Raw genomic sequence first — 15,515 nt, 5'->3', positions numbered from 1 at the left:
TGTGTCTCAGTGCGCGACCGACCAACCGTTCGATCTGACTGCCAATGACCATTCCCTGAGCAACTTCAGCAGCCTGGCGGCCTAACGCGCAGACTCAGATGCAGAAAATAACTCGCTGAGTTCTCTCACTGGTGGAGTGTCATTTATCCGGCTTTAAAGATTGATCCGAACGAAAGACATACGAGCACTCCGGACGACAGACAGAAATTAACTGCGTCATAAACTCGGACGAGGGACAGACTAGCAAGCTGGGGACGAGAGACAGACCCAGACTTCACCCAAGACTCACCGACTGGCAAGCTCATAGCGCCCCTTAAATGCACGTGGACAGGCAACCTTTCCCATTTCTCACCAGAGAGAGACACCAAAGCTGCGATTGCCACAGCGGCACCACCGCCAGAACTGAAGGGCGACTGCTTCACACTACGCGCTGCGGCGCGCTCTTCGAATCAGCAATTTTTACCACGGTTCAGTTGTCATAGTTCACGTACCCGCATTTACCTCTCGCACGTTGCAAAGTCACCAATGCCAAACTAATCTCCCGCGCGTTTGCCAGTGCTTATATATCCGAAATGAAGTCGTGCTACGGTGCGTATACCCTTCAGCAACGCCATAAAGGGAAAATTTCTGATTACCCCTTATAAAATTTACATGTATAATTGTATGATTACATGTTGAATCACTTTCAACTTTTAAAGAAAATATATAATATACCATGTAACAGACCCTGCAGTGGTTATCGCTTAAATTTATAGGGGCCTCACATGGCGATGACGTCGCCTATTTGTTCTACGGACAATTGTTTAAAGACATACCCAAGGGACCAGAAACGGTGGAAGGAAAAGCAATAGCGCGTATAACCCGCATGTGGACGAACTTCGCCACTAAGAGGTAAGTACGGTAGCTGAATAATACATGTCTGTCGTTCTGTACTGTAGATGTGGCTCTTCTTCATCAACTCGCCTTGCACAATGATGGCATTTAGTTCCGGAATAAAATAAACAAACACCCGTCGACATAAGAGAAGAAATATGCAAAAACGAAGTTATGTAAACTCGTCGGACAAAATATTTGTAACTCCCTTAAAAGTACACTTGGAGCGCTGTTGATGGCGCAGAATTGTTTCTGTTCGGTCGTGTGATCATCTAATACATGTGTAAGTCATGACAGTCAAGTGCTGTGTACGTGCCAGTCAGTTGTAGGGGAGCAGAGCAGTGAGACTGGATGACATGAAGAAGTGACTGAATGGCAGAAAGAAGCTATCGCGCTTGGACGTTCCATGACCATACCGTGAATAAAGTTGCCCAATTTGTTGGTGTACCACCTTGGATTGTCTACCGTACGAGGTTTGTTTGATAAGGCCGCTAAATTTCCATGAAATGATTGAACACTTTTGCTCCGCCTTCGTGGTATAAGCTTCATTATTCCAATGGTCGTATAAAGAATTTCAACAGTGTTCAGTGTATTGTTGATTGTAGACAGCCGTTTGAACTGGTCAGTGTATCGACTACGATTTAAATAGGAGAAAACATTTTCTTTGAGGGGGTGATCTGCCGTGCAAATAAAAACTGAACTGGATAAAGTTCAGAGTCTACACCGTCACTGAAGAACGGTATGGTAACGCAAGATCGCCGAATAAAAATCCGTGTGATTACTGAGACTGTACGCATCGTAACTGAGTGAGTGCATAATATCCTACAAGGAGGATTGGCTATGAAGATGTTTGCATGATGGGGTGCCGTGATTCCTCACAATCGATCAAAAGCGTATCTCGCACAGCATTTGAGCACAATGTCTGGCGACGTTCAACCGCAATCCGCAAGACTTTTTGCGTCAGTTCGTAACTGCTGATGAAACATAGATCCATCGTTACGTACCAGAGTCGAAATGGCAGTCAAAGCAAGTTAACCGAAGAAAGCAAGGATAATTTTTTGTCAGATCGTAAGGTGTTTAGGTGTCTTTGGATTTCCAGGGAATAAATCTATAGAATACATGTAAATAGGCAGACACACGTCTGGATTCTATTATTCATTGTTGTATCTCTTGAAACATGCTTTGGCTGAAAGCAGACCACATTTGGCACACAAAAATTTGCTCTTTGGCCAGGATAATGCACCATCCTACACAGCAGTGATAACAATGGCGGAAGCGCATGAAATGGGCATCGAATTGGTTCATCACTAGGGCACCAAGTGACTTCTTCCCGTGCAATATCTGGAAACTTTGGCTTGTTGGGAACATATTTTCACCTACTCCAGAGGAGATAGTTGCAGTTTACGAGTATTCTTTGCAGTCGACTAGTATTTTCACAGTCTGTTCAAATGTGTGTGATATCTTATGGGACTTAACTGCTAAGGTCATAAGTCCCCAAGCTTACACACTACTTAAACTAAATTATCCTAAGGACAAACACACACACCCACGCCCCAGGGAAGACTCGAACCTCCGCCGGGACCAGCCGCATGGTCCATGACTGTAGCGCCCTAGACCGCTCGGCTAAACCCTCGCGGCTTTCAGAGTCTGACAGAACATATTTTTCTTATGGAATGAAAGAGCTGGAGCATCGCTGGAACAAGTGTATATCCCTGAAAGGTAACTCTGTCGAGAAGCAAGATGAGTTGTTTACGAAACTAACTTTTTTACCAGGCTTATCAAATCACCCTCGAACTACGCGTAGGCATGTAACACGCCGTAAGAGCAGTGGATGTATAAACATCCTAACCTGTTTAGACCGGAGACACGTGTTACGCCTTACTACTGGCTGTAGGTTTGAAACCTGACAGGAATTGCTGAAGTCAGATATTTCAGACGCATACCAGCCAGTTTTCGAACAATCATTGCAAACGATACTGCATGGAATGGAAACTTGGAGACGGGTGCCTCGCAGATGACCAGTGCTCTCAGCGATACTGCACAGTAGCCAGCTGGAGGCGTCCTGAGTGGTCCGAACTGTTGAGATTTGGCCCCATTTCAGATGATTTAAGGCGATGAATGCACAGAAAGGCCGACAAAGTGTTTATCCCGCAGTGTGCGGAGGGTTGCGTTTAGGTTTCAGGTGATTCTGGGATGTTATTGAGGGTTGATTTCGTGAACTTGATCCAGGATGGTTATTTTAACATTATCGGTGATCAAGTGTTATCCATTCTTCTACATCTTCATGATGAAGACGATACGGACACTTCTGTCTTGTAGACTGTACAAAGGCCTGCATACTCAAGTTCCTGGTTTGACTGACGCTACTGTATTCAATCACACCTCGATTTCCACGCTAAATAATACAATATCACATCCTTTGGGGGGATATGCGACCGTTGTCAAATACAAGTGGAGCGGATTTATTCATCATGAAAAATATGGTGCACAAATCCTCTCCACTGTGTATTTGACAAGTTCTTTATTTCGATAAAATCGTACACATGACGCTATTTTCCGGATGTAAGTCCTATCTTCATCGGCATGATTGAGTACGAGAATATCGTACCAGTCATGTAAAATATCCTACAAATTTATGAAGTAACATGCGACTTCCCGTGTCGGTGAAGCATAAGAAGGTTCTTTGAGTCAACCAGAACCACACCGAGTAAACGGGACCATGTATGTGCCCAGCCCACCGCATATCGTGGACGGCTAACCAGATCGCTCAACACACTACTGCGCCAACCGCAGTGAGACGCCTGAGTACACGTCAGAGAGCGGTCGCCACCGGTACTAACGCCAAGGGCCCGAGGGACAACCGATGTTGTGGAACTGAGTCCGACCATTCTCTCTACTAACATCATCAAACCTAGTATAATATGCCGAGCCTTTGACGATATGGCATAAGGCCAGGAAAAAGGAGGTTAAGATGAACTGAAGATTAAAATTGAAAAAAATACGAAAAGTACGAAATTGAGGAGATGGGACCTGAATAAGTCTAATGAAACAGAGAATGTATGAGAGTCAAAGGGAACATTAGGCAACGAATGACTGAAACAAAGGAAAGGAATACAGTAGAAGATGAATGGGTAGCTTTCAGAGATGAAATAGTTAAGGCAGCAGAGAATAAAATAAGTAAAAGTTCAAGAACTAGTATAAACCATTGGATACAACAGTGGGTACCGAACTGATGAAAGAAGAAAAGACGAAAATGCAGAAAAATAAGCAGACGAAAGGGCAAACATACGCGTCAAAAAAGGCGGATTGCTGTAGGAGCGAAATGGCTAAGCAGGAATGGGTAGAGGACACGTGTCAGTCTATAGTAAGAAGACAGATGCTTCCTAAAGGGAAATCAGAGAAGCCGTAAGGAAACGAGAACCTCACGAGCCCAGATGAAAAATCAGTGCTACGCTGAAAGGTGCAAATAACATATAGAGAGACCATGCAAGAGAATGGAACTTTGAGCCAATACTATAGACAGGGAAGAAGAAAGAGGTATGGGATGCGAGATGTGATACTGCAAGAAGAATCTGACAGAGCGCTATAAGCCCTAACTCGAAACAAAGCTTCTGGAGCAGACGGAATTCCCTCAGAACCACTGATGCCCTTCGGAAAGCCTGCCATGGTAAAACTATTCTACCCGGTATGCAAGCTAGATGAAACAGAGGAAATACTCTCACACTTCAGATATTACGTTAAAATTGCAAATACAAGAAATCAGGCGCTGGCAGGTACAAATATTACTATCAGTCTGATAAGTCATGGTCCAAAATACTGACACGAATCATTAATATAAGACTGGAAAACTGGTGAAAGAAACATCAGGGAACATCTGTTTGTGTTTGAGAGAAATGCAGGGACACATATCCTGGCAAAGTCAACATGGGAAACGAAGAGAAACTTTTTGACAATATGTTCTGAAATGCGGTCTGAAGTACTGGAGGTAACAGCACTAAAATACAGGGAACGATGCCGGCCGAAGTGGCCGTGCGGTTAAAGGCGCTGCAGTCTGGAACCGCAAGACCGCTACGGTCGCAGGTTCGAATCCTGCCTCGGGCATGGATGTTTGTGATGTCCTTAGGTTAGTTAGGTTTAACTAGTTCTAAGTTCTAGGGGACTAATGACCTCAGCAGTTGAGTCCCATAGTGCTCAGAGCCATTTGAACCATTTGAACAGGGAACGATAGGTCATTCAAAACTTTTATAGAAACCTGAGTGCGGTCATGATTTGATAGAAGTGGATGGGAAACCGTTGTTGAGTAGGGAGTGAGACAGTATTGTAGCCTATTCTCGATGTTGTTTAATCTGTATACCGAGCGATTAGTAGATCAAATCAAGGAGAAATGGTTTAAATGGCTCTGAGCACTATGGGACTTAACATCTGTGGTCATCAGTCCCCTAGAACTTAGAACTACTTAAACCTAACTAACCTAAGGACCTTCCTGGCAGATTAAAACTATGTGCCCGACCGAGACTCGAACTCGGGACCTTTGCCTTTCGCGGGCAAGTGCTCTACCTTCTGAGCTACCGAAGCACGACTCACGCCCGGTACTCACAGCTTTACTTCTGCCAGTATCTCGTCTCCTACCTTCCAAACTTTACAGAAGCTCTTCTGCGAAGCTTGCAGAACTATCACTCCTGAAAGAAAGGATATAGCGGAGACATGGCTTAGCCACAGCCTGGGGGATGTTTCCAGAATGAGATTTTCACTCTGCAGCGGAGTGTGCGCTGATATGAAACTTCCTGGCAGAGTAAAACTGTGTGCCCGACCGAGACTCGAACTTGGGACCTTTGCCTTTCGCGGGCAAGTGCTCTACCATCTGAGTTACCGAAGCACGACTCAGGCGTGAGTCGTGCTTCGGTAGCTCAGATGGTAAGAAAATAGTTTTTATTCAATAATGTAACTAATTTGTTAAAGATAATGTAGGTTTGGGAAACTTTCTGAATAATTGGTGGAATAACAAAAGAAAATGAAACAGAAAAAACAGTGCCGGAGGATGAATCGAACCCTAGACCTTTGGCGTAAGAGTCCGAGCCCCTAAACATCTAGGACAGAAGGCGGATCGGCAATGTAATAACATTTTATACTTACACGGCACCTAAGAAACTTTCGATCGATTTTTCCCGGGATTTTCCGGGTAGTGCGTCCTAATATTTTAACCACGTGAGGTGTTAGGGGTCCTGTTTCACCACACAAAATTTCGGACAAATCCCCGACCCCACGGTCGTGCCGTCTCCTTGTAAGACAAGAGCTCCACTCACGGCGTAAAGTGGGGCCCAGCCCTCAGCGAACTGAAATCGCAACCTTGGCCTGGAGCGGCTTACGCGTTCAACAGTGGCGGTGGAAGCACTGATAGAACAGAGTTTGAGCCCAACACAAGTCTATCGCGTCCTCCACCACTCTATCCGATGCGGCGTGCGACCAGGAAGTGAGGGAAGGGTCGAGGAGCGATAGGAGTATAAAAAGGCTTTACGGAACTATAGCGAAGACGCTCATTCCACAGCTAGTGTTGACGACAAGGTACGCAGTCGAGATCTCGTGTTACATAAAGGACTGCGCACCCGAGAGCAATACAAATATGCAGGTATCGCTCATGGTATGTCGTCCACTGAATGATCACGATGCAGTTGCTCAAGTATATACAAATCGTTGGTGGTTGTCCTGTCTTGTACAACTTTCCTGTGAGGTGAGTTTCTGCAAGGACGCTCTGCACTTTTTACCTGGCCCTAAAAGCAATCACAATCGGGCGTAAGGCAGCTCGTAACTCAATGCATTTCACTGTGATGATTTCAAACTCCTATCGGTGCACGCGGTCTGATCGTGATTTATTTTCTTCAAAGACGAATCCTTTGCCACTCTGCAGAACTACATAATAGATTGTATGAGCTTTGTCCGGTTCTACTCAGCCTTCATATTTATCTCGATAGTGATGAGAATCGTCCGAAAACCAATGTGTTACCGATCCATAACATGAGTGTGCCACGTTCCAGCTGAACTGTCGTACTGAATGCCTGAGAAGTGCTTAAAGCCTTTCTGCTCATCTGTAATATTGGACTCCACAATGTTGCGAGTGGACATATTGACAGTAATTTTATATTTTATTATTGTTGTTTTGGTAACAGATATACGTAAAGACAAGTGTACTTACAAATACTGAACATACGCACGCACACACACACACACACACACACACACACACATGAACGCGCGCGCGCGCGCACCCACACAGAGAGAGAGAGAGGGAAAACAGGCAATGTTGCCTCTACTCTTCAACATCAAACAAAACGTCAAGGCCGTACCGAGGTGGATACACTGGTTGTTGTCGGATAGCCGCAGTTGCGCACCGTGGGGCCACCACTTGAATGGGCGACCGTCCTGGTGCGCCGCGCGCTGTTAATAATTTTCCCTTTGCCTTCACGGCACAGTTTCCTGTATTAAATTCCAGAGCTCCCCACAGTGTGTAGGGAAATGAGGGCATGCGACACTGTTGTTGATCCGTACGACGGATGGAACCATTAAGACTGGCGGGCACTTTGCTGCTCTTCGAGAGGAAAAGTCTTTGTGCTGGGGCCAGGTTTCACCGTCTAGCTTCTCTCATCATCAGGAACACGACAGCGCACTACACATACACACCACTACGGTCATCAACGTTTAAAAGACGCACTTACACACACAGTTCTCACAGTTCGCAAACGAATTGTATCTGCAGGCGTGGAGAATAGGAAAAACGTTTTCAGTCAGGCGGCTGAACGTGACCTTCTCGGTCCCACACTCATTCATGACAGACGACTTAACTTTTGCTTTACCAAACAATAAATAAACTTTAGTGTAAACAAATTTATCTTATATTTTCCCGTTACGAGCAAATTCTCATGATACGAAGTAATATTTTGCAAGTCTTCTGACATTTAAATTATGGCTTGCGCGAAGCGGATATTTAATGTGAGCTTAATTACTTGAAAATCTTCACTTGAGGAGCAACTCATTTTTGAATCAGGAAATAAATCGTTGAAGCTTTGGTATGATTTCCGAAAAATTGCTGTAAGTATTCTAATGTTACCGTGAAACTTTTCCCTTTTTCATGAAAATTTGACACTCCATTGTAGCCCCTTAAAACAGAAATTATTAAGATCATCACAAACTACTACTACACTTCACTCAAAATATAATATCTCGGAAACTGAACTAGGTGTCCTCATTGTGAAACAGTGCCCTTAGTCTGGAGGTTGTGACGGACACAGGCGATCCCAACTGCACGTCGCTAGGACGCTTCATTTCCATCCCTTTTAAACTGTGTGGGCAAAAGTCACTTGATAGGTGGTCCAGTTCGAGAATGTGCTGCGTATGACGACCAATTGTGGGAGTTGGATGCAGTGTACGCTGCCAGTGTAGACACGGTATCTCAGTTATCTATTGCAGACAAATGTGTAGTGACCATAAACGCAGGTCGCGAGTTATCTCACATGGGATGATAATCGACATAAGACGCATGGGCCATAGTATTTCGGAGGTAAAACAAGAATTCAAATTTCGTAGGCCAACAGCATCTAGAACGGATTTTCAATACCACAGACAATGTTTCTGCACGTAAATTGTGATACTAGTATTTGGTGAACGGACATCACGTCACCTCTGCAGAGCCATTCATGGTCTACCGATAGGTTGCCGGTGATTGGAAAGTGAGGTGTCACGAACCCACTCATAATTCGACTGTAGAGGGACATATGCAATGCATAGGCACTAGCAGCCACCAACCAACTCGTGTACCTTTGCCCTCCCACTTGATTTGGCTACTCAAGCGTATTTCTTGAATAGTTGGGGTTGTTGGGGTTGTTTTCGGGGAGGAGACCAGAAAATGAGGTCATCGGCCTCATCGGATTAGGGAAGGATGGGGAAGGAAGTCGGCCGTGCCCTTTGAAAGGAACCATCCCGGCATTTTCCAGGAGCGATTTAGGGAAATCACGGAAAACCTATATCAGGATGGCCGGACGCGGGATTGAACCGTCCTCCTCCCGAATGCGAGTCCAGTGTGCTAACCACTGCGCCACCTCGCTCGGTTTCTCGAATAGTCTCGAAGCCTAAATTCAAAGAGTAGCCACGAATAGGCCACCACAGAGGTTAACATATCCATCAGAATGACGGATAACCATCAAGCTTATCGGCCCTCTTTGCAAGTGACACAGCTGAGACTTCTAGGATTGAATCTAGAACATCGGTAAACAGTTTTCTGATCAAATAATGAACGTCACCACCTTTCTTGGCCAAATATCTACCCTTTTAGTTTACAAAATCATTAATGTCACGCCATCTGGCTTTGTTTAAATGAATACTGTTTATCTGTGTGTTGTAACATTATGCTTATCATTTTACAGGAACCCCACACCAGATCCTGAAGATCCCATTTTGTCTGTGACATGGACTCCATTCAAGAAAGACAGTCGGTGCTACTTGAACATCACAAAGGATCACAAAGGACAAGCACCATGAATTGTGCTGCTATGCATTGCAATGTTCTTCCGTAGACTAAAAAGTGACTTAACTGATTTATGTAGTGTGGTATGACATCCATTTGTGCATGTTGCAATCAATAAATTAAGTTCCTACTGAGAAAATCCCAAGACAGTAATTAAAAACTGAGAATACGACAAAGGAAAACAAGTATTTTAGATCATGTAATGAAGACATTGTCTGTGCTGAATAAAGTCCTTCAAAAATTAGTAAACATGTTGACTGTCGTATCCTTTCCAGCGGTATAGCAGCTCGTTTAACTAAAAAATCTATCTTTCTCTTCTTCCTTTGCGTTTGTCTCGCGTGTTGGTGGGTTCCGCTGTTTTGGCTCGTTGTCGCCACTTCTTGCGATCTTGTGCCTGATCTGGGTGAAGGCCTGACATCTTGAGGTCTTCATGCAGGATATCAAGCCATCGCTGCCTTAGTCGTACTTCTGGCTGTTTCCCATTTACATTTAGGTTGAAACTGGTCTTTGTTGTCTCGTCTGCTCTGACATGCCCTTACCAAGGTAGGTTCCTTTCTCTCATTTTGTCTACTATTGGTGCAACACCATATAGCCTGCTAACTTCATTATTCGTAACGTGGCCATGCAATGTTAATCCTGATGTCCACCTAAGCATTTTAGTCTCCATAACAGCAAGTCTTTGCTCTACTTTCTTTGTTGCAGATCAGCATTCAGCCCCACACAGTGCAACTGAACTGATTACCGATCGGTTTACTTTTGGTCTGAGCCTGTGTGGAATTTTCTTGTCGCATAGTACTCCAATAATGGAACGCCATTTGAGCCACGCGCTGCTAAGGCGGTTGGAGATTTCTGCACTGAGATTTCCATCGGTAGCAATTTTCGAGCCCAGGTACTTATAAGTCCTTTCAGGTGGGAGGTCAACACCGTTGATTGTAATGGTTACAGAGTTATTTAAATCTGTGGAAAGGTAATACGTTTTCAACACATTGCGCGGTAGTCCTACATCTGCAAGGCTGTCATTCCATGCTTGGACTTGAAGTTTGTAGATCATTCTTATCTTCACTGGCTAGTAGCATATCACCAGCATATAGTAACGTCCAGGGAGACGTTTTCTACAGATTTCTTGTGACTGTATCCATGACAGTGATAAATAAGAGCGGTAAGAGAGCAGGAAGTGCAAAATGGCTAAGCAGGGATGGCTAGAGGACAAATGTAAGGATGTAGAGGCTTATTTCACTAGGGGTAAGATAGATACTACCTACAGGAAAATTAAAGAGACCTTTGGAGAAAAGAGAACCACTTGTATGAATATCCAGAGCTCCGATGGAAACCCAGTTCTAAGCACAGAAGGGAAAGCAGAAAGGTGGAAGGAGTATATAGAGGGACTATACAAAGGCGATGTTATTGAGGACAATATAATGGAAATGGAAGAGGAGGTAGACGAAGATGAAATAGGAGATATGATACTGCGTGAAGAGTTTGACAGAGCACTCAAAGACCTGAGTCGAAACAAGGCCCGGGAGTGGACAACATTCCATTAGAACTACTGACGGCCTTGGGAGAGCCAGTCCTGACAAAACTCTACCATCTGGTGAGCAAGATGTATGAGACAGGCGAAATACCCTCAGACTTCAAGAAGAATATAATAATTCCAATCCCAAAGAAAGCAGGTGCCGACAGATGTGAAAATTACCGAAAAATCAGCTTAATAAGTCACTGCTGCAAAATACTAACGCGAATTCTTTACAGACGAATGGAAAAACTGGTAAAAGCCGATCTCGGGGAAGATCAGTTTGGATTCCGTAGAAATATTGGAACACGTGAGGCAATACTGACCGTACGACTTATCTTAGAAGCTAGATTAAGGAAAGGCAAACCTACGTTTCTAGCGTTTGCAGACTTAGGGAACGCTTTTGACAATGTTGACTGGAATGCTCTCTTTCAAATTCTAAAGGTGGCAGGGGTAAAATACAGGGAGCGAAAGGCTATTTACAATTTGTACAGAAACCAGATGGCATTTATACGAGTCGAGGGACATGAAAGGGAAGCAGCGGTTGGGAAGGGATTGAGACAGGTTTGTAGCCTTTCCCCGATGTTATTCAATCTGTATATAGAACAAGCAGTAAAGGAAACAAAAGAAAACTTCGGAGTTGGTTGTAAAATCCATGGAGAAGAAATAAAAACTTTGAGGTTCGCCGATGACATTGTAATTCTGTCAGAGACAGCAAATGACGTGGAAGAGCTGTTGAACGGAATGGACAGTGTCTTGAAAGGAGGTTATAAGATGAACATCAACAAAAGCAAAACGAGGATAATGGAATGTAGTCGAATTAAGTCGGGTGATGCTGAGGGAACTAGATTAGGAAATGAGACACTTAAAGTAGTAAAGGAGTTTTGCTATTTGGGGAGCAAAATTACTGATGGTGGTCGAAGTAGAGAAGATATGAAATGTAGACTGGCAATGGCAAGGAAAGCGTTTCTGAAGAAGAGAAATTTGTTAACATCGAGTGTAGATTTAAGTGTCAGGAAGTCGTCCCTGAAAGTATTTGTATGAAGTGTAGCCATGTATGGAAGTGAAACATGGACGATAACTAGTTTGGATTAGAAGAGAATAGAAATTTTCGAAATGTTGGGCTACAGAAGAATGCTGAAGATTAGATTGATAGATCGCATAACTAATGAGGAGGCATTGAATAGAATTGGGAAGAAGAGGAGTTTGTGGCACAAATTGACAAGGAGAAAGGACCGGTTGGTAGGACATGTTCTGAAGCATCAGGGGATCACAAATTTAGCATTGGAGGGCAGCGTGGAGGGTAAAAATCGTAGAGGGAGACCAAGAGAAGAATACACTAAGCAGATTCAGAAGGATTTGGGTTGCAGTAAGTACTGGGGGATGAAAAAGCTTACACAGGATAGAGTAGCATGGAGAGCTGCATCAAACCAGTCTCAGGACTGTTGAGGTAGTTGACAGTAACTTCACTCAAAAGGTGGATTATTATATACTATTTCCTGACTGCTCTTTAATAACGCAATGTATTGTAAATGTTACACTTTTGTAGGGCTACGGCCAAGTAAGATGTTTTCGAGTTACATAGACTTAAAATCCTTAAACTCATTTGTTAGTTCAAACTTGGTTATTTTATGTATCCGACTCTTCGGTTTCTATAACGCCAGCTAACGAGAACTGATCAGTCATCTGCCAGTCCATGAGATGGTTTAAATGTTTTCTGTTCCCCTGTACACCCAACAAGCCAGGCATGCATATAACTGCAGTCTGGAAATACACACATACAAGACTAAACAGTATACGCAGGTGGATGGTATGTGAAACTCTACGACTCAGACTATTATGACGTGACGTTGTGGCAACTCAAAGACGGAGAAGACGGGCGGTAGCGTTTCGTCGTCGACGTGATTAGGGACAAAGTAAAAGCTGTGATTGAGGTAGGAAATCGGTCGTGACATTTCCAAAGAAGCCATCCCTGAATTGCTTTAACCGATATCGAGAAAATGTTGGATATCTAAATTATGATGGCCGGAGGCGGACATCAATTTCCGTCCTTCCGCATTCAGTTGCAACTGTATCAGTATACTACTTACACTTAAATTTACCTTCTCACTAATGTTCTCTCCCTACTTTACTTGCGTGCCAAAATTTCATTGAAGTAACAAATTTAGACATGCAGGGATTTGATTTTTTTAGGGGTATTAAATCTCACATGTCAATTTATTTTGTTAAATGACTACAGCATGAGGAATTAGTCGAGAAAACATGACTAACATTGCAGTTAAGAAGCACTTCAGGAGTTCATAAATATTCTGTGTGTGTATAAAAATGTATGTATGTATGTATCACATCCCCTAAACAACTGGTCCGATTTCAACCAAAATCAATTACTGCCTGGAAAGAATCCCGGTGGGGATTACATATGAAACATCCCCTTAGAAAAATTATGAATGACTGTGCTTAAACTGACACAAAATATTTTTTAGCGCAACGCAATCTCACTTTCAATAATCCCTACAAAAGAATGGCCCTGACTAACATTAACCTATACCTTTCACAAATCACTTACCTCACAAAAATCTTCGTTACTCGAACTACTGCAATACAACGAGCGCCACTACTTCCAGCTAAATAAAAGATTCAAACTACGGAAGGCACTAACTACTGATAGGCATAGTTAGCAAATGAAAGATTTTAATAGAGAACAAACAATGTATTTACCTTAATAGTGTTGAAAAATCATAATATACATAGCAGTTCATGACATCCAGGCTTACAAATTTCAAAACTCCGCCATTTCTCTCCAGACATCCACCACTGCTGGCGGCTCACCTCCAACTGCGCAACGCTACGCGCTGTTCACACCCAGCTGCCCAAAACTACAATGGCAGACAACAATGAACTAGCCACAGACTGCACACAGCACAGCCAGTGATTTTCATACAGAGCGCTACATAACGTTGCCAATAAGAAAACATAAACAGCCTACTTACACATACACTTATCTATTAACACTCTGTGGGTGACAGGGAAGTTTACTCATGATACGCGAATACCCAGACTTTATTCATACAGTATTTGAGAATGAAAGCTGTTAGTGCCTTACAACAAACGTTACACACAACATCAAATCCCTAACAAAACTGTCTCACTGACAAACCTCACAAAATGATGAAAGGAGAAAAGTTTATCGCTTACTACATTTTCGCTGTCCATGCACTAATTTGTTACTTCTTTACTACTAACTGTATCCGCGACACATGTTTCAGACAGTATTCATACCTATCACTGAATGTACCTGCAAAATTATATCACTGTACGAAAGATACTTAGGAGATATGACATCATAAACACTAAGATTCGTGGGAAACTGAGGGACCCTGCATGGCGTTTTAATTTATTACGTCTTTGCTACTAATTCCGTTCCCAACACATTTCGCAGACAGCATACAAATATATCACTTAATGTACCTGGAAATTATGTCATTGTACGACACATTGTTCAAGAAACATGACATCATAAAGATTGAGCCGTGTAAAAACTAAACAGCCAAGCGAAATTTGCTAGAGATACAGAAAAAAATGTGTTACATCTGTGACATGTTCGTACTCTGGCAAAGATGAGGTTGAAAACTTCTCCTAGAGTGCTGGATCGTTCGCAGCCAAACTTGGTGGCCGCGCGGTGTAGCCGCGCAGTCTCAGCGCCCTGCCACTGACTATCCCCCCGTCGGAGGTTCGAGTTCTCCCTCGGACATGGGTGTGTGTGTGTGTGTTGTTCTTAGCGTAAGTTAAAGTTAGATTAAGTAGCGGGTAAGCCTAGGGCCGATGACATCAGCAGTTTGGTCCCATAGGAACTTAGCACAAAATTTACAAACTTGGTACACACATCACCTACTACCCAGTCAGAAACACTGTGGGGTGAGGTTGTGAACTTGGAGTGAAAACATGGGACAAAGAAAATGGAATGGGAGGGAGAAGACGGTGATTAACAAATATGCAGGGTATGGGGTTGGAGGGAGTCGACATAGAGAGGAGGGAGAGGAGGTAGAGAGAGAGGGGAGAGGAGAGAAACAGAGAGGAGGGAGGAGGAGGAGAGGATCACGAGTGGGAGAGAGAAAGGGGGGAGGATAGGAGAGAGAGGGCGGAGGACAGTGTCAGTAAGAGGAGGGAAGAGGAGGTCAAAGAAAGAGGCAAGGAGAAGAGGAACAGGGAGATGGGGGAAGAGGAGGAGAAGAACAGTGAGATCGGACGAGAGGAGGAGAATGCCATAGATACAGACAGAGGAGAAAATGGACTAACAGAAGATTGGAATAAATACATACCGAAACGTCCCCTTAGAAAACTTAATGAATTACTTTGCAGATAATCCTCTTACATTATTTGATTTTCAAACAGCTGAGCAAAACTGAACATACTCAAACATTGACTAAAGTGATACACAATATTTTTAGTGCAACGCAATCTGACTTTCAGTAATCCCTACAAAAGAATGGCCCTGACTAACAATAACCTATACCTTTCAAGAATTCTTACCTCACAAAACTCACAAAAACTACTGCAATACAGCAATCGCCAATACTGCCAGCTAAATTAAAGATTCTAACTACTGAAGGCACTAAC

The 15,515-nt window shown here is 43.5% G+C and overlaps 1 protein-coding gene across 1 annotated transcript in view; it reads left to right on the top strand.

The window, feature by feature from the left end:
• The window catches only part of LOC126235135 (juvenile hormone esterase-like), an 82,554-nt gene extending 73,152 nt beyond the window's left edge, over nucleotides 1–9,402 (top strand). Inside the window, exons 5-6 of the mRNA XM_049943868.1 lie at nucleotides 756–891; nucleotides 9,288–9,402. Coding sequence (XP_049799825.1) covers nucleotides 756–891; nucleotides 9,288–9,402 — 251 coding nt within the window. The remainder of the gene's footprint in view (nucleotides 1–755; nucleotides 892–9,287) is intronic.
• Nucleotides 9,403–15,515: the final 6,113 nt, after the last annotated feature.

This window comes from Schistocerca nitens, chromosome 2, assembly GCF_023898315.1.
Source record: "Schistocerca nitens isolate TAMUIC-IGC-003100 chromosome 2, iqSchNite1.1, whole genome shotgun sequence".
NCBI classification, from domain to species: domain Eukaryota; kingdom Metazoa; phylum Arthropoda; class Insecta; order Orthoptera; family Acrididae; genus Schistocerca; species Schistocerca nitens.
This window is presented reverse-complemented; position numbering and strand designations above follow the sequence as displayed.